Below are 21,271 nucleotides of genomic sequence, written 5' to 3'. Positions count from 1 at the left end.
GGGGATGCCATAGGAGACGAATGAATAAATTGCTCTATCGTCTGTCGAATCAAATATCTGCTAGACACCGCAAGAAGCTCGATATAAACTTAAATCAAGATTGTTCAAAGTTAAGCATGATATGCGAGTACAAACGGCCCGGCGTTTGTTGTGCCTCTGTCGAACATTTCCTGGGCAACAAAACCATTCGTTTATGCACCCATCACATCATGGCAAGGCTCCTTGGGGTTCAACTATAGTTTGCACGTTCCCAAAAGAAATTTGTGCACCTCCTATAATTAACCGTGAGATCCTGAGTTGCTGGAAAGAGAAAAGAGTCCACTACTAACAATCTAATGTCGAGCAAGAGCCTCTTTGCTGTCCATGAAACTGTGAAATCCAACACATCGCCTATGGGCATCCCGTTTTATTATTATACTGCGTATTTTCTATTCTTCCGTACCTAGTAGTTACTAGTACCCATATCGATGGCAGATGGCTATATTGCTATCATGATCTCTCCTCGTCTGGTGTGGGGTCATGTGATCTCATTTCCAAAAGGTCCTGCGACCTTCAAAACACTCGCTGAAGCCGCCAGCAAAACAGCTGCAAGCTGACCCTTCGGAAAGTAAACGAAATTCTGCTAACTGCGCGGTCCATGGGCACTGGATTCAGCGCTGCCAATCTAGTGGAATCTGCTATTCATTCTATTACCGTACACCATCCGGAATAGGACAACTATCTGCTTCCACAACATCTCTCATGGCGCCGCGAATAAACATACCTCCTATCACGCGAGCGATTCTCAGTGCCATCTGCGCTTTATCCTTTCTAAACGGTGTGGCCAGATGGAGACAGTATGAAGGCTCGCCGGGCGTCCCGATCCCTTATCTATCTCTGGTTCCGTCCAACGTTCTCTTTTATCCTTGGACACTGTTGACGGCTACATGTGTCGAACTAAATATTTTCACTGTTATCATTACCGGAGCGACAGTGCTATATGGAGGGAAATATCTCGAGCGGGCATGGGGATCGCGAGAGTTTGCAAAAGTTATCCTTGTTGTTTCACTGGTACCGAATATCGTCATGACTTTTCTCTACATCCTCTGGTCGAGTATTGTGTCTGATGCTAGTATTGCGTGAGTCTTTTTTTGTTTCCTGCCCATGGAATCTTGATCTCTTATTTCATCGGCGTGTCTACGAAACCGTTACTAAAATTGTCATTTCAGTCAAAAAGGGATATCTGGCGGGATAGCGATCCAGGCGGCGTTTCTGGTGGCCTTCAAACAATTAGTCCCTGAACACACCGTAACAATTCTTAAGGGCATTATCAAAATGCGAGTCAAGCATTTCCCTGCTCTCTTCCTCCTCCTGAACGCCATCGGTGGCATCGTGCTCGGAACCGATGTCGCGCTCAATTTGAGCTGGCTCGGTCTACTATCGAGCTGGACATACCTTCGCTTCTACAAACGCCAACCAGACCTCTCCGGCACCTCAACCAACGAACTCGGCATGAAAGGAGATGCCAGCGAAACCTTTGCCTTTGCCAATTTCTTCCCAGACGCCATACAACCACCCATCTCATTTGTCGCAGATAAGATATACTCAATCCTCATTGCCCTACGTGTCTGCACCCCTTTCTCGGAGGAGGATATCGCATCAGGCAACGAACAAGCAAGAGCACGTGGACAAGCGGGGCTTCCAAATCTGTTGAATAACGGCAGGATAGGCAGCGGAAGAGGCTCGGGTAAGCGAGAGGAGGCAGAACGGCGGAGAGCCCTCGCTCTTAAGGCTCTGGATCAAAGGCTTCAGGCAGCCGCCCCAAGTAGGCCAGTTCAGCCAGCTGCCGCAAACTCTTCCCCGTCACAAAAAATGCCCCCACGACAACCTTCGCCGCTGACAGCAGCCCCGTCTGTTCCTCCCGGCCAAAGTATGCTGGGTGAAACGAACTATACACCTGATCATTCATGATGAGAAAATGAACCAAGCAACAAAAGAAGCTTGTTTCAGATTGTGAAGGTTTTCAGCACTATAATAGGACTAACGGGCGGATTGGCACGTCCAATTTATATGTGTGTTAAACGGATTCATTTTCCCACAATGTGAATGGAGTGACGGACCTACCATCCACACTGTTATCATTAATGTCAGTGACATGCGGGTTTTGTGATAGGATACGGTATGATTTTCCACCCGTCTTTCCCACGGCACATGTTTTCCCTTCTATCTCCTCTTTCGTGGTCTAGGACGATTAGCTTTGATCCTTGATCAATTCTCTGTAACATTCTGGTTCACAGCTGGGGCGGGGTATATCACATTTTGGAATCAGTTCCTTTTGTTTGATTATGAATTTTATTGTATATGCACTTGTGTGTTTTCATTCTATATATATCCCCCGCCTGATGACGCTATCCTCCTGGACACTCAACGCCCTTCATATTATCTCATTCGCCTTCCACCTTGCGATAGCGTTGCAAAGCCTGTGAATAAAACACCAACATTTGTTTCTATTACCCTACTTTTCCCTACCCACTTATTTAACTATTATATACTTTTTAACACCCCTTTCATTGATGAAAGGTGTAATTATTTCTATTCTTTGCATTCTGATCTCTTCTAATGGTTTTGTTTTTTCTTTCTTTCTTCATATTTAGCTCCTGTTCCCTTGAAAATACCCCTATCGTCTGTAAGATGGGGATGCGGACACTCGGAGAATCCCATTTTCAATGCTGTTTCAAGCTCATTCCTGGCCATGTGACACAAAACCTACTATCTACAAGTTATCTATACTCAGCATCATTGTAGAATGATGATACTCTACTTAAAAATCATTGAGATTCAAGTCACATTTTTGCACACATCGACATCCAATCATTTCATCCACAAAATGAAGAAACTTTTGACCCCCCCTCTCAAGCTTTGTATGATTCTTAGAGACTTCGCTTCGCTCCGTCTAATTAAAATATTTCCGCTTCATAGCCGCCTCGCCATGGGTATGGGAAATCTCTTTCACCTGTTCTTGACCTCTTCCAATTCTAATAGGCAAAGATGGTGGTACTGCCAATGTCTACGGCAACGGGGATACATCATATTGAATTTCTCTATATTAAAAGATGGATACTTTATCAGCTGTTGTTTCTCAAACCTCTACAGCCACCGCCTCGTTACTTTCAATTAAATCTCACCTCATACCTTTGCTCGATGTTACTGCTTCTTTTCTTTCCAAGCCCCCCTTCCCCCCCAACAAAAAAAAATGAAAAGAAAAGAGATTTGCGAATTAGCGATTGAGTATTCCGGAACTGGGTTTAATAAGCGCTTTTTCCATCATAATATACAAACATATTGACATAGATGGCACGATCTAGGAATTCATCGGTCTTTAATGAAAGGATAGGGTATGCAAAAAAGGCGGGGGAAATTGACATATTCTACTCCGTACCACCCAACAAAAAAAAAAAGAAAGCAAAAGTTATACATGAAATGGGTTCTAATACATGGGTCAGTGAGAAAAAGGAAAGAAAGAAAAAAGAGGGCCAAAAAAAGCCGTCCCTCTCCACTCGCAAAATATACATATATATTCTACTTCTCGGCCCTCAGCCGCTTCACATCTTCTCTCGCGGCCTCAAGCAACTTCTCCTGATCCTTAATCATCTGTCTATTCTCCGCTACCCTCTTCCGATCCAAATCACTCAGCTCTTTCTGCCGCTGCGTCTCTTCGATCTCCGCCTTATCCGCCTCCGAGAGTGGGATATCCTCCGCACCCGTCATCTGCTTAAAATCGTCCCAGATATGCCTTATCGTCTTCTTTTTTACATTGATGCGCCTTACGATCTCAGACTCCGTTGGCGGAGGCGCAAACTCGTCTGACAGCTGCTCTTCTCCTTCTGGCGCGGGAGGGGCTGGGGAAGGGTTGGCGGTCGCCGGATTTTCACTACTCGGGGAAACAGCTTCGGACGCCTCAGCAGCTTTGTTCTTGAAATATATTGATAATATGGCCGGTCCTGCTTGGTTGGTGGTTTGTTTCACTGTGACGGCAAGCGTGGGGTTGTGATATTTTAACCGCGGGAGACAGACGCGCCAGAATTTCCTGGCTCCTCCGTGACCTTCGTAGATTTTTTGCGCGTAGGTAAGGTGGATGCGTGTGACAGGTGGGAGTCCGTGTGTGGACGTTGCCGGAGGAAGGAGGGCTGCACCAAGCCCAACTCGCATGTTCAACAACTAAGAGAACCAGTGGGAAGTATAGATTAGCATTAAACTATTCCTACATTCGTTGGGTTGTAGTATTGGTTTGATGAATGGGGCATCGACAGATTGAAGAGCCGGGTTTGTTCACCACAATTTGGTGTAGAAATATTGTAAACAAAAAATAGTAGAGTTGTCAACCTTCTGTAGAATGAGAACGAAATTAAGTTAGTCATATTATCTTTCATGGATATACAGCTTTAATGCAAAGAATGGGCCGTGTTTCAACATACTGCCTTGAGAGCTCGCATCCGTTTCACTATGGAGACCATGGTGGCGATTGCTCTCCTGCCTCCGCCAAAAATGGTTTCTGGGAGGCCGTGCCTAAATTAATTGGGACAGGAGATTGTACCGGGAAAACAATCGCCAATTAACAGTGGGAGGAAATCGACAACTCCGCGATGCATCTCCCCGAAGCTCGAAATTTTGGGAGCTGATGCTCGGTCAATAGAAAGTCCGACATGATAACTAGTTGATGGGCTGAGTCAGCAAACCGTGGAGTTTTGAGGTCATCGCATCTACAAAAACCCCGCTACTAGAAGATCTTGCAATTTTGCGCAATACCAAAACTCATTTTCTGCTAACCGCTTAAATTGCCTCTTGGGCGTACTTAGCTAGAAACTATGGCGGCTGCCGCTGTTGCAGCTGCAGCGCTGGACCCCAGCAATAGCGCCAAAAATACATTGAAACTTGAAAATGTAAGAGTCATTCTGCCCCGCACATTGAGTAGGGACACTGCTAACAGCGGTGTTCAAGACGGACAAAAGAGACACCCTTATTGCAATTGAAAAGAAATACCAAGCGCAATGGAAGGCGAACAAGGTTTTCGAAGTCAATGCCCCATCTATATCCGAAATCCCCCCTGACTCTATCACCGCCGCCGGCCTGCGGGAAAAGTTCCCAAAATTCTTTGGCACCATGGCATATCCATATATGAATGGAACTTTACATGCCGGCCACAGCTTTACCGCCAGTAAAGTAGAGTTTATGGCGGGGACTGCTAGAATGGAGGGAAAACGAGCTCTATTTCCTCTTGGTTTCCATTGCACCGGTATGCCGATCAAAGCTTGTGCCGATAAGCTGGTGGACGACATTAAAAAGTTCGGGAAACATTTTGAGAGATATACCGACGAAGGGGATGAGCCCGACGAAGCGCCCGCTCCGACTCAGGGAACCAAAGAGGACCTGACCAAGTTTTCTGGGAAGAAGAGCAAGGCCGCGGCCAAGTCTGTGAAAATGAAATACCAGTTCCAAATTATGTTGGCTTTGGGTATACCCCTTGAAGAAGTACATAAGTTTGCCGACCCTGCCCACTGGCTTGAATTTTTTCCGCCATTGTGTGTCAGAGATCTCGATAGTATCGGAGCTAGGATCGATTGGCGGCGTCAGTTCGTGACCACGGATGCCAACCCTTATTACGATGCCTTTACCCGCTGGCAGATGAATCGCCTCCATGAGCAAGGGAAAATCTTGTACGGAAATCGATATACTATCTATTCACCCAAGGACGGACAACCGTGTATGGATCATGACCGGACTGAAGGTGAGGGAGTTGGTCCACAAGAATACACCGCTTTGAAACTTAAGGTCAAGGAATGGTCGCCGGCTGCCCAAGAGCTCGTTAAGGGGAAGATTGAACCCGACGCCAATGTGTACTTTGTTCCTGCCACCCTACGTCCCGAGACGATGTATGGGCAGACATGTTGCTTCCTTGGGCCTAAAATACCGTATGGCATCTACAAGGTCAGCGAGAAGGAATATTACATTGTTACTAAGCGCGCGGCCTGGAACATGGCCTTCCAAGGCACTTTCTTTAGCAGTGACAATTTCCCACGAGACCAGAGTGAGCTTCAACCACTAGTGGAGGCCCCTGGCTCCACATTTGTTGGTACGCTGGTCAATGCGCCTCTGTCTGTTCATACTGGGGGTGTTAGAATACTTCCTATGGAGTCCGTGTCTGCAACTAAGGGAACTGGTGTCGTAACATCGGTACCGTCAGACAGCCCAGATGATTATGCAACTGTAGTTGATCTCGCAAAGAAAGCTGATTACTACGGTATTAAGAAAGAATGGGCTGAATTGGAAATCCTTCCCATTATCGAAACCCCTTCGTATGGGAACCTTACAGCACCAACCTTGGTAAAGCAGCTCAAGATCAACTCACCAAAGGATGCAGTTCCGCTCGCCAAGGCAAAGGAATTAGCATATTCGGAAGGATTCTACAAAGGTACCATGCTTCATGGTGAGTTCAAAGGCCAGCCAGTTCAAGAAGTCAAAGAGAAGGTCCGTGAGTCTCTCATCAAGAGTGGCGATGCGTTCCCATTTGCCGATCCTGCAGGCAAGGTCGTCAGCAGAAGTAATGATGAATGTGTTGTTGCATATCTTGGCCAATGGTTCTTAAATTATGGGGAAAACGATCCGCAGTGGCAGAAAGAGACCCTTGATTATGTGAAAGGACCACTCAACACCTATTCTCAAGAAGCTCGCCACGGGTTTGAGAAGAATCTTGAGTGGCTGAATCGATGGGCATGTGCCAGAACTTATGGCTTGGGTTCCAGACTGCCATGGGATCCTCATTTCCTAGTCGAAAGTTTGAGTGACAGTACAATTTACCAGGCATATTATACCATTGCACACCTTCTCCACGCTGACAGATACGGAAAGGAACCGGGTAGTCTCGGAATCAAGCCCGAGCAAATGACAGACGAGGTTTGGGATTATATCTTCACTAGAAGAGATCTTGGCGATGATTTAATTCAATCAACCGGCATCCGTAAGGAGGCTTTTCTGACTATGAGACGAGAGTTTGAGTACTGGTATCCCCTGGATGTGCGCGTTTCAGGCAAAGATCTTATTCAGAACCATCTCACATTTTGCCTATATATCCACGCCGCGCTTTTCCCTCGGGAATACTGGCCACGCTCTATCAGAGTCAATGGTCATTTGCTGCTGAACGGTGAGAAGATGAGCAAGAGCACTGGAAATTTCTTGACCTTGAAGGACGCAGTGGAAAAATACGGTGCGGATGCCACTCGGATTGCCTTTGCTGATGCGGGTGACGCGATTGAGGATGCGAACTTTGACGAATCAGTCGCCAATAGTAATATATTGCGTCTTTTTACACTGAAGGAGTGGATCGAGGAGGTTGCCAAAGACAGCTCTCTCCGCACGGGACCTGCGGATGCATTCTTCGATAAGCTGTTTGACAATGAACTGAATGTATTGGCTCGGGAGGCAAGGAAGCATTATGCTGAGTAAGTCAATAATCGTGTTCTGCTTCAGGATATATATTTAAATGTATGTATGTCGATGTCTAATTTGAATTATCCCATAGCACAAATTTCAAACTTGCTTTGAAGAGGGCGCTCTACGACTTTACCAGTGCAAGAGATTTCTACCGCGAATCGACCACCGCTGCTGGTATTGGTATGCATCGCGATATAATTCTTCGATACATCGAACTGCAAGCTCTCCTTCTGACACCGATTACTCCTCATTGGTCTGAATACGTGTGGCTGGAGGTCCTCAAGAAGGTATGTTTCCCTGAAAATTTCCACCTTTCTAAAGGTATCCATATCCTCAGGCTGCTAATCATTTTCCTTATCGAACAGCCGGATACCATCCAGAATGCCCTTTTTCCTAATGTTCCAGAGCCATCCCCAGCCCTTTCATCCGCTCTAATCTACGTTCGCACTACCTCCTCAAACATCACCTCATCCGAAGCTACCTTTGCCCGCAAACTCTCCAAGGGCAAAACCGTCAGCTTCGACCCTCGCAAACCAAAGAAGTTGACCATCTTCGCCGCCAAGAAATTCCCCAGCTGGCAAGAGAAATATATCGACCTTGTCCGAGAGGCGTTCGATGAAGTCTCCCTCTCCATTAACGATAAAGAGCTGAATGGCAAAGTGAGCAAGTTAGGCGAGATGAAGAAAGCAATGCCGTTCGTGCAGGGATTGAAGAAGCGATTGGTCACGGCAAAGGAACTGCCGGAAACAGTTTTTAACCGAAAACTGGGCTTCGATGAGCTATCGGTTCTTGGCGATATGGTTGCGGGTTTGATCAGAACGACTGGATGTAAAGTTGTGGAGGTCGTTGCCGTTGAAGAGGGCGGTAAAGCGGGTACGACCTTGGATGGTCAGCCGAGAGAGGGGCTACCAAATGTTGCGGAGAATGCAGTGCCCGGACAACCTACGTTCCATTTCGAGAATATCCCCGAGGCGGGTGAAGTGTAATTTGTGACCGAGTAACGTTGTTTTCGATTTATGAGGTCGCCATGACGTGCTTTGTTCATTGCGGGGCTGGGGGTAAAGAAAGGTGATAGAGATTTAGAGGGGGTATCTTCGTTAAGGTCTATTTAACGTTAAGAGGCATAGCGTAAGAACAAGCAGAATATATATTATACATAAATATTTGACACGAGCCTGGCTCGCATTCTCCGATCAAATTTTCTATATTTATTGATCCAACTTGTAAAAAAAAATTGGATATGTGACCGAGGAGCAAATTGGTATGATAAACGCCAACCCAAATGTTTAAGTAGCAAAACACCTTTACCCGTCATATCATACAGTTTGGTCTGTCTATCAGATATATGTTAGTTACATGTCCGTAAGAAAAAATACTGGGATATGGACCAAGGAACCCCGAAAGAAATCTAATGATACAACCGTTTTGAAAAACCCACCAAAATCGAAGGAACACACAATCGATACGATCAACCCTAATCTAGCCTCCTCCTTTGCGTCTCCTCACACTGCTCATCGGCCTCTTCACTCGCTTTCTCGCAACGCTCTGTTGCTTCTCAAGCAAAAGTGAATATGCGCACATCGGCCTCCTCCTCGCAACAAATTTCCCCGCAGGGCTAAACACCTCGACCTTAGGCGTAAGCCCCGCCTCCAAATCCTTCGCGCGCACCTGCACAACGAGTTCCACCCACCCGCAACCCTCAATCAAAATATCCGTGGACAGAACCTGATACGGCAGTGTGCTCATCATCTTCTTCTGTTTCCTATCCAACGGCAACGAAGTCGGTTTGCCGTACGTCTTGGTTACATCTCCGTCAATCTCAAATATGCCAGCGGATTTTATCGATTCAGCGAAACCTTCCCTGGCAATGGTAGGCACATTGGGCACCTTGCGCTGCTCTGCCTGCATGAGTATAGCTTTCTCCGTCGACGTTACGTGTGGCTGTATTGGGACGAATGGGGCGGCGAGAACGACGAAGTTGTCTGCGTCAACTGGTGTGATACGGATGAGCCCCCCACCAAGGACGAGGGATTGTTTGGGTTTTAGTGTCAGCCGCTCGGGTTTTAAGCGTTTCTTCATGATTAAGTCTGATTTGTGATCATCTTTCACAAATTCTTCTAGGCCGGCGCGGGCGAGGCCGGGAAGGTCTATTACTTCCCCCCTTTTTCTGCCAAAGGGGATGCGGATAGGGGATGCGGTTGTTCCTGGGAGGGAGGACACAATGGGAAAAATGGGATATTGCGCCACTTGTTGGGCAGGAGGGAGGAGGGCATCGACTTCTCCGTTGGTCTCACCATTCTGATTTGGGTCAGGATCTTTAAGTTCTCCTGGGAGTGGCAGGTCTCTATAATCCAGGGTGGCATCGGTAGAATTTGAAATCCGGTCATTGGCCTGCAAGCTCTCCTCGAATCTCCCGCTGCCACGTAACTTATAAGGAGGTAGCGCTCTAGGGGATTTTGGAAAAACAGCTTGGAGTAAACTGCTTTTGCCCACGTTCGTTTTACCAACCATCCAAACACCCCCACCTTCCTCCCAAATTTTATCCTTGATCTCCTTCGTCCACCAACCCCTATGCGCACTAACCATGTGCACGTTACCCAAACGTACTTTCTCGCCTTTCGAACCTAATGCCTCACGCATTACGTTTAGGACATAGGTCATTAGGTGGTCCACAAATTCCTTTCGCGAACCGAGGAGATCAGACCGAGTGATGATAAAGCTGAGAACGGGTTTCCTGCCTCCACCGCCATACTGTATAGTTTTCGCTCTTCGGTTTTGCGTTCGCGGTTTTGCCAGGTCTAGTATTCGGCTGATATTAGGGATTAGGGACATAGGGAAGTCCGCAGCGTCTATAATGTGATACACATGATTGTGCCTGTAAGGTGATTCGACGAGGATGTCTTCGATGTATGATATTGGCGGATAAGGAATGGGAGACGCAATGCCATGATTTATAAGGCCATGACATCTATCACAGAATGGTACCTTTATATCGCCTAACGATGGCGTATCTATAGATATTATCATTTAGTCTAGGGCTCGCTCATACTCGCGGGCTCCACGTACCTTTAGGCTGTGGTGTAGACTCTACGCCTAGTTTTATTTCGGCTGGAGCACTATTAACACTGTCGACATTACTGTTCCGATTCTGAACACCTTCTGCTGCAGAGGGGGACTTTTCCGAATCGGAAGAAAATCGGCGAATATACTCCTTCACAGATTTTCTATTGACGGAGTAGTACCCGGCTTCTTCAGGAGTGAGCCATTGCGTAAATGCGCCGCATCCGGGACATGATAATGGGAGCGAAGTAGGATCAAGTTTCGGGCAAATACGCTCGGGTATATCTGGAATTGGGGTATCTGGAGAGGAGTGATGAAGTCGTCGCGGAAGGACTGGGAGATGGATGCTGCATACGCTCGGTTTCCATCTGGAGGAAGTAGAATATGAAAGTCGCAGTGAAGGAAGATATCCGAAATTGATAAGTCTCCGCAATGCAGACCGTGGATTTAGTGACATTATATTAATTAAAAGCAACCAAAAGAAAAACCATCGCAACAAATTCTCGAGAAATCTCAGGCACTGAAATTTTGGTCGAGAAGACAGCGCATATGGTCTTCCGGGGTGACCGTATAAAATATAGATAACAGGACGAATGCCACACCCAATGGAAACAAAACGCTGACGTATTTACTATGCTAGAGAATTATGGGAATAAAAGCAATAAGGATAGTGGATAAAAGTGCAGTGTCATCCATTTCCATTGAAGAAATGATTAAATTTTCATCTAGCCCCTATGTATACAGAGCCAACCCAGGCAGTATGAACCAAGCTAACAAACCGATATTTAAACTCTGAACGCCTTGCATCGTGAAAAAGACTAAAAACGAATTGCATGCATAATTGGAAATTAAGCTCTTCCCTTCCCCTTTCCTTCAACTTCCTTTTCGTCAGGTATATCCACGTCCTCGTCTCCGTCTCCATCACTCGTCAATTCATCATCTTCTTCGTCGAAGCCGAAATATCTCCTTACAGGCGCGGCGGACTTGACTGATTTCGGTCGTGTGATCGCAATCGTGCTTGTCTGTTCAATATCCTCCATATCGCTTCCATCGCTCGGACTCGATGAAGACCCGGAATCTTCACTACTGTTGCTGACGCTGGTACTTGACCCACCTAGAACCTCAGCTCCGGCCAGGTTATCTTTCCAGTTGCCTTCTTTCATTGCGCGCAAAACAGCCTCTCTCGCTTTTTCACCCACTTCCTCCTTATCTTCCATCCACGCCCCATCAACTTTACCCTTGCCTTCACCGTTTCGAATCTCCGCTTCACGTCTCTCAGCCGCCTCAACCACAGCCTCCCATCTCTTTCTTCTGGCTTCCTTTGCCTTCTTGTCCATATCGGGCTTGAGCGCAAGGTACTCAGCCAGTGCTTTGGCTTCCTTCACGGTCCTAAGCCGACGACCATCGAGATTACGGTTCGAGCCGTTGTTCTCTTCCTGGTTTCCCTTGCGGCGACTAGACATACGGCCTCCAGCAGCACGAAGCTGGGAGCCAAAGCCGCCCTTCCCACCGCATAATTTGGCGCTGAGTCGAAGAGGGATAAATGTGTGTTGCGAGAGGGTTTGCGCGTGGTCGAGGAGGGAGGCGATGGAATTTGAAGAGTAAGGCAAAAGTTGTTTATTGTCAGTAGTGGTTAGGAGAAGACGTGAAGACACATTCCTCAGAGACGATGGGAGACGCGAGGATATGTTGTCCGCAACATCGGCGATGGTTGCAGTGGATGGGAGAGAGAACGAGAGGGTGGGTGGCAGCGGCAAACCAGGGAAAGAGGTGAGGAGGAAATTTATCGTTTGAGATGGCATATTGGCGATATCGATATGATTTCTATTTCGATAGCCTCAGATGGATACCCTGCTGTGCTTTGGTATGCTATCTAAAAAGATGTTTGTTCGTGGCGAACTTGATAATGAAACTTGATAATGAAGAATGCTGCGATAGAATTGAGATTGACGTCGTTTCGCGGAAACAAGTCACATGATCTACCAGCCACGAATATGTGTACCGCTTCCTAGTACGGACTAGCGCCCTGAACCACACTGCAAATAGCCACCTCTCAGTTCGTCACTTAGGGCAAACCCTAGTCACGTTGTCGGTCACACTATCGGCAATAGAAAAGCATTGAACAAGCGCAAAGGTCCAAGTCCAGCTCAACAACCCTCATCACCGCCCGAATACCCCATTGTCAAAGCGATTCCCCGAATTGCGCCAGGAACTCGCGACAATGTATGATGGCCTTCAACTATATGCTGCTGAATACCTTGCTAATTCTCAAACTCCAGGCTGATCCCCAAAGCTGACCGCAAGAAAATCCACGAGTACCTCTTCCGCGGTATGTTGAACCAACGCAATTTCTCACCCATACCTAAATTTTTATTTATTATATGAATATTTCGATTCTAATCATTGTGTCAAAATTATATAGAGGGCGTACTCGTGGCCAAGAAGGACTTCAACCTTCCCAAGCATGGCGACATTGACACCAAGAATCTCTACGTAAGAAACCCCGAAAAATTGCAGAAAAAGAGGGGGGAAAAAGAGGTCACTTAATAACGAAATTATGAAAAACAACAGGTGATCAAGGCCTGCCAATCCCTCACCTCTCGCGGCTACCTCAAGACCCGCTTCTCGTGGCAATACTATTACTACACCCTCACCCCTGAGGGCCTCGACTATCTCCGTGAATGGCTCCATCTGCCCGCTGAAATCGTCCCCGCTACCCACATCAAGCAGCAGCGTTCGCACGCTCCTCCCCGCGGCATGATGGGCGGAGAAGAGCGTGAGAGACGACCCGGTGGTCGTGGTGGCCCGCGAGGCGACGGTGGCTACCGACGCCGTGAACAGGGTGACGCCAAGGAGGGTGGTGCCCCTGGCGACTTTGCTCCTTCATTCCGTGGCGGCTTCGGTCGTGGACGTGGCGCTCCTCCAGCTTCTTAAGTGAAGATGATGACGATTGGGAGATTGACGAAGTTTTTGTCCGGTGTTTACAACCGAAGGGGGTTATGCTCGGGTATCGTGTGGGTGAATGAGGATGGTTGGGAAAATTAAAACATGCAATATTTAACCTCAAATGAAATAAATAAATTATTACCTGGAAAATAATTTCTTTCTGCGAATTTGTTTTATTTTGCAATGTGTCAACATGACTTTGATTCCAGCTGATTCTACAGGGACCTACCGCCGTAAACGGGCTTTTCTTTAGATACCATAAACAATATCTACAAATACGAATCAACCTTTTTCCCATCTAAAATTCGAAACTTTTAATATTTACATATTTCATTTCATTTACAGATGGCAATTGAGAGACACCAATCGCCCTCACCCTAACCTATTCGATAAGAAAAACCACGCTGCTACCGCCTACTCCTTGAACCTCATCTGATCATACCTCACAACGGCCTGCAAAATAACCGTTGCCCCCGTCACACAATCCTCTGCCGACGAAAACTCCTCTGGATGATGACTCACCCCATCCTTACACGGCACAAATACCATACTCGTCGGTACTTTTGTCGAGGTAAAAACACTATCATGTCCTGCCCCACTCCGAATCGTACGATACAGTGACTCCGGGTTCGCCTGATCCTTCAAAACAGCCCTAACAGACTCCGTCACGCATCCAATGCAGTCCTCATGGAAGTTAACTGCCGGACTGTCCAGGTCCAACACCCACTCAACCCGACACGGCTTCCCAATCCCCTTTCCTTCCTCTGCCGCAATCGCCGCAAACTCCTCCCGCAACTCCGCATCGCACCGCTCTACAATCGCCGTATCCGCCGCGCGGAAATCAAGGCTGAAACTAACAAAGCCCGGGACCGTATTGACGCTGCTGGGCTTGATATCAACTATTCCCACGCTCGCAAGACCGCCGTGCTTCTGCGCAATCTCGCGCGCGCGAACCATCATCCTCGCTGAGGCGTAGAGCGCGTCCGCCTGGTGCTCGAAGGCCGTGGTCCCCGTGTGTGTGCCACGGCCGGTTACGTTGATGCGGTGCCAGCGATATGCCTGGACGGCGGTGACGACGCCCACACGCTGACCAGCGGTGCTGAGGTAAGGGCCCTGTTCGATGTGGAGTTCGAAATGGGCGGCGATGGGATATGCGGTGTGTGAGCATGGGGTGGAGCCCAGGTAGCCGATCTTTTCTAGCGCGGACTTCATGGTTTCTGGGGCGGAAGCGGCTGTTGGGAGGGAGGCAACGGTGGGGACTTCGCGGACGGTATGAGCTTTTTCGAGGGGAATTTTGCCCGCCCAGACACCGGAGGAGACCATGCTTATGGGGAAACGGGCACCTTCTTCGCTACGTTTTGTTTTTGGGTCAATGTCTAAATAATTTTCTACGTTTATCCATGGCTCTTAGGAGGGGGATGAGGTAGGCTGGCAGTATGGTTAACCTACTTCGTCCAATTGACGACACCAACCCCTCCCTCCGTTTCGATTCCTTTCTCTTCTAAGACCCTAAGCATCTCAATTCCGGCACAGACCCCTAAAATACCATCATATCTGCCACCGGTCGGCTGTGTATCGAGATGGCTCCCAACGAAAGTAGCGGGGACCATCTTTCTCCGTCCGGGACGGACAGCAAAGATATTGCCCATCTCATCGACGGTGATATTGCATCCCAGGGCCTTTGTGGTTTCGATGAACCAGTCTCGTACTTGTTTGTCTTCTTGCGAGAGGGCTAGGCGGCCCATTCCTGTGTCTGTTGGACCACTGTAAGGGCAGCATGATCGTCCACTTTGTCAGCTACATTGTAACGCCATTTGTTATGTTTTTTTTAAACCGGCCCGATTATTCATAAATCAATGTCTACTAGTCATCATTTCATAATATAACTAGGCGCAAGCTATGATTGATAATCGTCGCACCATAACGGGGTAAATGCCCAAAAATAGCATGCGCAAAGCAGGAAGAAAGCACATACTCTCCCCATCTGATGCCTGTGCCCCATTGGCAACTATGATGAATATAATTCCACAACCTCTCCTTGTTGGCCCGAAGCCCCGAAACATCGGCTTCCGAGAGCTCACTGGTCAACATGGATTTTCTGCGAAATGGCTGTGAAGACAAGAAACGATGATATTGAAGGGTGCAGTGCACGGGTTGGCAAATTCTTGAGGCAAGGATTATACTGTGCGGGGACAAGTTGTAGATGGAGATACGACACATGGTATCCACGAAGGGGTTGCTAAGGCATATATAAGTACGGAGTAGCTGCAAACCAGATATCAACTTGATTGCGGTTATGAGGTTTGCTCATAACCGATAGCCCTCAGCCCGGGGGGGGGATCCAGTCGGCATTCATCAAGTCAACGGCGCTCATGAAAGGTTGTTTTTGGGATGCTGACCCAATTTAAATGCCGCGTACAATCCCCTTCAACTTCAATTACAGTTTGCTTATTACTAGTATCTCTCACCTGGGACAATAAAAAGATTCGCAGTTATTGATGGTGGGGAAGCTGCGGGGTGGGATTAGATAAGATCGAGCTTGCAATAATTATACACACGGACCCAGGCCAAAATCCACGCACCGGCCCAGAGGATCATTATTGTCATTTCACCAAGGGATGAAGGACCCAGAGCCGGTAGCATCTCCCTTCATTCAAAACACAGTTTATTTCGCATAGAGGAAATGAAGTCAAAAAGAGCATAAAATTATCGACCAACTATTGTCGAATAGGAAAGTGTCCAAAGATTCGAGTATTGGAGTATTTTGGACAGAGCCACGGCCATCTCTGGTAAAAGGCAAGAAATGGATTCTGAGCTAGCCTGTTCCACTCCATGTAGTTGCGGGGTTGGAGTGTCTTATATCCTAGGTGGTATTATATAAGCATCCTATGCCCGTGAGTTCGAACCCGACATGTGTGATAGAGGTGTAAGCCGCGGTTCATATTACTTTCCATATTTTGTTTTCATTTGATTTGTTGTAATTAAATCCCGTCATCTTTTAGTTTCCTCCTACATTGTGGGACCGTGCAGGTGCATCATCTTCCGCTCCCATCCGCGGCTGAACTTCCCCCCGGTCACTTCTCGTGCAAGGAGCTATCTTCTCATAGATCTGCTCCGTAGTTACAGTACAAAAAGCTCATATCAGTCATCCCTCGACCGCTGGAATCTCAAATCCCCCCCATATTCCATCAATTACTTGTGTTCCAAAAGTTAGCTACTCGTCGCAAAATAACTTCGCCATGTCTGCTGCTTCCGCTGCTTGTATTTTCTGTAAGATCGTGAAGGGTGCGTATCGTTCCCCTCATAGCTGACATCATTGGACCCCTCATCCGGACACATGGGTACTAACTCCGCTTTTCCACAAGGCGAGCTCCCGTGCTTCAAGCTCTATGAAAGCGAACGGGTCCTGGCCTTCCTCGACATCATGCCATTGAGCAGGGGCCATGCGGTGAGTTATGCGCTCTTTGCTTCAAGTTTGGATTGGGACTACGGGAAAGCAGCCACAGCCTGCACGTTAGTGGCCAATTGGAAAACCGCCATTATCATCAGTTTTCACTGTGTATCTTTGAAAAGGAGTCACTTGTTCTCCTTTTTAAGTCTCGGATAACACAATACACTTGGGCTACCAATAAACCTGCACACGGACTTGAAATCGATATACTAATAGCTGGCCAAATTCGGCCTCACGCAGCTCGTCATCCCCAAGTTCCATGGTGTCAAACTCACCGATATTCCCGATGAAGATCTTACTGAGCTTCTGGTATGTAGAGCACATCAAACCTAAGTGATTTCTACCCGTCCTTCCGCCGTGATTCCCGGCAATTCTTGAAAATGAACAGCCGTTGTGCAACAAGAACCAGCGCGAAGAAGGCAAGGAAATACCCTGTACAGTACAACTCCGACTCTGAGGAGTGGGATCCACCAATCTTGCTACATACAGATCACTGTGCTACCATTTCAAGCTCCGGTTTCTTCTCTCCTGTGTCATAGTCTCTGGCAAATTGCCCAAATTGCCTCATATTTTCTCATTTATGCCCCCTGATGAGTAAATTGGGCAGCTAACCAAAATAACTCCGTCTTTTTTACCTGCCCAGCCCGTCGCCAAAAAGATAGCAATCGCCTCTGGCGCAGTCGATTTCAATATCCTCCAGAATAACGGGAGACCAGCCCATCAGATTGTGGATCATGTAAGTTTTAAAACATGCATATCCATATTACGTTCTACCCTGTGCTAACAATTCCCACGCAGGTTCACGTTCACATGGTATGTTTCATTTTCTTTTTCCCTAGCGTCCATTTGCGATTTGTCAGGGACTCTTATTTCTCAGCCAAGACCGAGACTTGTTCATGTTGAAATCCTTTAAAACGAGGGAATCCAAAAAAAAACGAAGAAGAAAACGTTGAGCACCCTCACAAGGATTACCCGGCCCTCCCCATCTACGCATCCAACCCCATAGCCTAACACAAGCAGCACAAAACACTTAAAAAGGAATGCACACAATACTAACATTGGAAACACTCTCTCCCCCCCGTTCGTCATCAATTTAGATTCCCAAGCCAAACGAAAAAGAGGGGCTCACGATTGGCTGGCCCAACGCTGAGGCGGACAAGGAGGAGCTCAAGAAGCTGTGGGAAGAGCTGAAATCGAAGATGTAACTGAAATTATGTTATACCAAATCTCTCCGATGTAGGGAAGAGAGGGAAGGGGATTTGAATCGGAATTCGATTACGGAGATGAGCGGTGAGTGGGAAATGTGAACAATGGGAACCATTGTATTTTCCCCCTGGTTTACACTGCATGTGTGTGTACGTGGGGAAAAAAGGGGCTTATTCAAGGAACGGTGGGTGAAAGGCAGATATCATGATGAAAAACCAAGTGAAGCTATTTTTCTCTCTTCTTCTTTAAATTTTTTCCCTGCCCAATGTGTAGTTGGTTAGCTAGTAAAAACGACGTGAGATCATATTTTTATCCATCATTCATTCCACCAACGCCCTTCCATACAACCCATCACATTCACACACCAAGTTAGCTGGCGAGATCGCAAAGAAGCGCTCACATGCGCTGCTTGATCACAACGACAGAAATCCTCCCACCACACCCGTGTCGATCTACGCCTGTTTCCCGTCCACCTTTGTACTCCGCCGGAGGGAAATCCATGATGGAAATCCACACCTTGAACTGTTATCCCTAGGTACGGCCAGTTGCTCATAATCTCTGTCGTCGCTTGCCTCAGCACGTGCAATTCAATTGTCGTCTGCATGCTCGCTTACCACAATTTAAGAATGGGCTGAATGAAACATATATAATAAATTAATTAACTTCATTGTTCTCTATTTAATTTTTCTTGATCATTATCTCGTTGTGGTTGTGGAGCTCACGCGCTTTGCATGTATTTTATATCTAACATGGAAAAGAGAAAGAGAAGAAAAAAGATATATATGCAGGTGGAAGGGAATAGAAAGGGAAGAAGGTTGACCACAAAGGGAGAAACAAAAGATACGACTCCTCCAGTGACAACTGAACATAACAAAGCGAACGCAGATGTAAACGAGAAAGTAAAAGAATCACCCGAGATCCCGAAACAATTGGGAAAAAGGAAAATAATTAAATTAAATTAAAAAATTAAAAAATAAAATAAACGAAGGAGGTACAAGAAACATTCAGACATAACATGAAGAGCCTTTAGGAACTGGAGCTGAACAAAAAGGAATCTAGTTAGCCGCAGCCGCAGCCACAACCGGTGTCTCCACAACGTGGCTTTGAGGCCCGAGTGTATCTGTTACAGACTTTTCCGACACTGTGGTCTGCTCCTGCGCCTTCACAGGGGAAGCCTCTGTTTTCGTTGCTGTAACAGCAGCGGCTGCATTTTCGGCATCCCTTATACGATCGTAGACGGAGCGCGCTCGGATATATGGATCAAGCTTCCAGTAGAAATCACTCAGTCGCGAGGCGATATCTTGCCTCTGCTTTTTAATATCTTCAGCCTTATCTGCGGCGTTGGAAGAAATGTTTATCCAGTCTAGCGTCGTCTTTTGAAACTCATCAACGATCTTAACTCGTTCATCTTTGAGTGCGGCAGCTTTAGCGGTGTCTTTCATTTGGTCATTTTCGCCAGCCTTGGGCTCTATGTACTTGTACTCGTAGTCATCACTACCCCCAAGGCCTCGGGGAATGGCTTCCTTGGCAATAAATTTTTCTAGTTCTTGGTAGTTCGATGTGAAGTGGACTTTCGAAGCGACTATGGGATCCAGCCAGCCCTTGATGATTGCCCAGAAGCCTGCGAAATGTGTTAGAGACAGTGCTCGAACAACGCCGAGTTGAGCGATATGAACTTACTGGAAAATATCCAGGGTGCTTTATGGACGAGAATCGCACCGAGGCTTTCAGGATAGTTGGCTTCGAAGCATTTGATGATGAATTTAACGGGTATATAGTCCTACGAAATCGCGTAAGCTTATGTATAACCGGCGATCCACGATGAAGCGGGGGAGACTCACCATATTTGCCAGTCCAAAGTCGGTCATATCGAAGACAATAACCTGTAATTTAATTAGCATCCGATGTCGATTGACGAAAGGCATGACAGTGACATCAATAACTCACAGCGGTGTCTATTCTCGAGTCCAACATCAGGCGACAGGTCTCGATTTGAAAAATGATGTTTTTCTCAATAGCAGATTGGCAATAGGCACCAATACGATGAAGCCGGACATTGGTATAGCAAATCGGTCTGCCGAGCTTATCCTTGCCACGGCAATATGCCTCGCCAATTCGAAGCATATGAAGCATATCCTCGCCCTCCTTTTTCTTGGTGGGGTCGTCACTCTTGCTGTTCTCATGGAACGCAGCCTCGCCTTTAAACACGATCTCATCGTCCACCTTCCACTCCTGAGATCTCCATCTAAGAGTAGATATCAACATCACCAGGGCTTTCTGGACATCCCACTTCCTTGCCCGGAGGAATCGAAGCAAGAAAGCGTCCGGGTTATCTTGCTTAATCGCATTCCAGAAGGCCGTCCGTAGCTCCTCGGGTGATTGACTGGCTAAAGCAGTCAAGAACTCCTTGTTCAGCCCATATTTATCGTCATCGTCCACCATCTTGAACTGGCTAGCCACAGTTTGACCACTGGTGGTCGAAATTTCTTCCTTCTCCTCCACAGTCTCGTTAGATCTACCGAAGAAGCCAAACCGTTTCTTTGTGACTGTCTTCTTCTTCGAGGTCACGGAGGAGGTGTCCGTCGTGTTCGCAGTTGTGCTTTGGGTTTTTTGGAGAGGTAATAAACTATCCGCCCACTCGACTCCGACGCTCTCAGCCTGGCTGATTTTGAATATCTTGAAAAGGACCGCCCAAAACTCCCTAAGTTTCGTTTCCTCCTGGTATGTAAGGTGACCAACGCGCCCGCTAAGCGCCGGATCTGTCGACATTTCGTCTTTTTCTGTCCCTGCTGCTTCTTCGTCCTCGAAAAGAATCCTAGAAACGATGCTAGATTTATCCGGCGCCCAATAAATATGTCGCAACCCTAAGCCGCCAAATACAATAGCAGTAGCAACAGCAAATGTCCAGAACGACGAAGCGTATCTTGTACACGAAGGACTATATCGCCCAGGGAAGCTAGAACGGTTATGTTTGGTAGGGGGCGAGTCCCGTCGTGACGGCCACCCTCGAACGCCAGAATGCGCGCGTTGTTCGGTCAACCGTACAGAGGCAAAGTGAAGGGACGAGGGTGAGACGCGGCGGTGGAACGCAGCCCACATATATATTCTAGTTGTATATAGCGGATAGCTTAGCAAGAGACA

The 21,271-nt window shown here is 47.3% G+C and overlaps 9 protein-coding genes across 9 annotated transcripts; 4 read left to right on the top strand and 5 right to left on the bottom strand.

Moving 5' to 3' along the window:
- Positions 1–612: 612 nt before the first annotated feature.
- HCBG_02719 (uncharacterized protein) lies at positions 613–2,573 on the top strand (the record flags this gene model as incomplete). The annotated part of the gene is made up of 2 exons (XM_045429768.1): positions 613–1,118; positions 1,209–2,573. The coding sequence occupies 2 exons, from the start codon at positions 742–744 to the stop codon at positions 1,948–1,950; spliced, it is 1,119 nt and encodes a 372-aa protein (XP_045289663.1).
- A 985-nt stretch (positions 2,574–3,558) lies between these two features.
- Positions 3,559–4,188, bottom strand: HCBG_02718 (50S ribosomal protein Mrp49; the record flags this gene model as incomplete). Its single annotated transcript, XM_045429767.1, has 1 exon — positions 3,559–4,188. The coding sequence occupies one exon, from the start codon at positions 4,186–4,188 to the stop codon at positions 3,559–3,561; it is 630 nt and encodes a 209-aa protein (XP_045289662.1).
- A 656-nt stretch (positions 4,189–4,844) lies between these two features.
- On the top strand, positions 4,845–8,639 carry HCBG_02717 (leucyl-tRNA synthetase; the record flags this gene model as incomplete). Its single annotated transcript, XM_045429766.1, has 4 exons — positions 4,845–4,919; positions 4,978–7,475; positions 7,556–7,754; positions 7,833–8,639. The coding sequence occupies 4 exons, from the start codon at positions 4,845–4,847 to the stop codon at positions 8,451–8,453; spliced, it is 3,393 nt and encodes a 1,130-aa protein (XP_045289661.1).
- A 307-nt stretch (positions 8,640–8,946) lies between these two features.
- Positions 8,947–10,999, bottom strand: HCBG_02716 (uncharacterized protein; the record flags this gene model as incomplete). Its single annotated transcript, XM_045429765.1, has 2 exons — positions 8,947–10,478; positions 10,534–10,999. 2 exons carry the CDS (start codon positions 10,982–10,984, stop codon positions 8,947–8,949), a joined length of 1,983 nt encoding a protein of 660 aa, XP_045289660.1.
- A 251-nt stretch (positions 11,000–11,250) lies between these two features.
- On the bottom strand, positions 11,251–12,329 carry HCBG_02715 (uncharacterized protein; the record flags this gene model as incomplete). The annotated part of the gene is made up of 1 exon (XM_045429764.1): positions 11,251–12,329. The coding sequence occupies one exon, from the start codon at positions 12,327–12,329 to the stop codon at positions 11,376–11,378; it is 954 nt and encodes a 317-aa protein (XP_045289659.1).
- A 79-nt stretch (positions 12,330–12,408) lies between these two features.
- HCBG_02714 (40S ribosomal protein S10-A) lies at positions 12,409–13,771 on the top strand (the record flags this gene model as incomplete). Its single annotated transcript, XM_045429763.1, has 5 exons — positions 12,409–12,414; positions 12,662–12,750; positions 12,807–12,856; positions 12,950–13,020; positions 13,099–13,771. 5 exons carry the CDS (start codon positions 12,409–12,411, stop codon positions 13,459–13,461), a joined length of 579 nt encoding a protein of 192 aa, XP_045289658.1.
- A 116-nt stretch (positions 13,772–13,887) lies between these two features.
- On the bottom strand, positions 13,888–16,071 carry HCBG_02713 (beta alanine synthase; the record flags this gene model as incomplete). The annotated part of the gene is made up of 4 exons (XM_045429762.1): positions 13,888–14,824; positions 14,923–15,237; positions 15,449–15,539; positions 16,032–16,071. The coding sequence occupies 4 exons, from the start codon at positions 16,069–16,071 to the stop codon at positions 13,888–13,890; spliced, it is 1,383 nt and encodes a 460-aa protein (XP_045289657.1).
- Positions 16,072–16,658: 587 nt separating this feature from the next.
- Positions 16,659–18,371, top strand: HCBG_02712 (uncharacterized protein; the record flags this gene model as incomplete). The annotated part of the gene is made up of 6 exons (XM_045429761.1): positions 16,659–16,758; positions 16,839–16,921; positions 17,165–17,233; positions 17,568–17,660; positions 17,723–17,737; positions 18,022–18,371. The coding sequence occupies 6 exons, from the start codon at positions 16,713–16,715 to the stop codon at positions 18,127–18,129; spliced, it is 414 nt and encodes a 137-aa protein (XP_045289656.1).
- Positions 18,372–19,185: 814 nt separating this feature from the next.
- On the bottom strand, positions 19,186–21,229 carry HCBG_02711 (CRAL/TRIO domain-containing protein; the record flags this gene model as incomplete). The annotated part of the gene is made up of 3 exons (XM_045429760.1): positions 19,186–19,751; positions 19,811–19,910; positions 20,078–21,229. The coding sequence occupies 3 exons, from the start codon at positions 21,227–21,229 to the stop codon at positions 19,186–19,188; spliced, it is 1,818 nt and encodes a 605-aa protein (XP_045289655.1).
- Positions 21,230–21,271: the final 42 nt, after the last annotated feature.

The sequence above is a fragment of the Histoplasma capsulatum genome, assembly GCF_000150115.1.
Source record: "Histoplasma capsulatum G186AR genomic scaffold supercont2.3, whole genome shotgun sequence".
NCBI lineage: Eukaryota > Fungi > Ascomycota > Eurotiomycetes > Onygenales > Ajellomycetaceae > Histoplasma > Histoplasma capsulatum.
The sequence above is the reverse complement of the archived record's forward strand: the minus strand, read 5'-3'. Positions and strand labels throughout refer to the sequence as shown.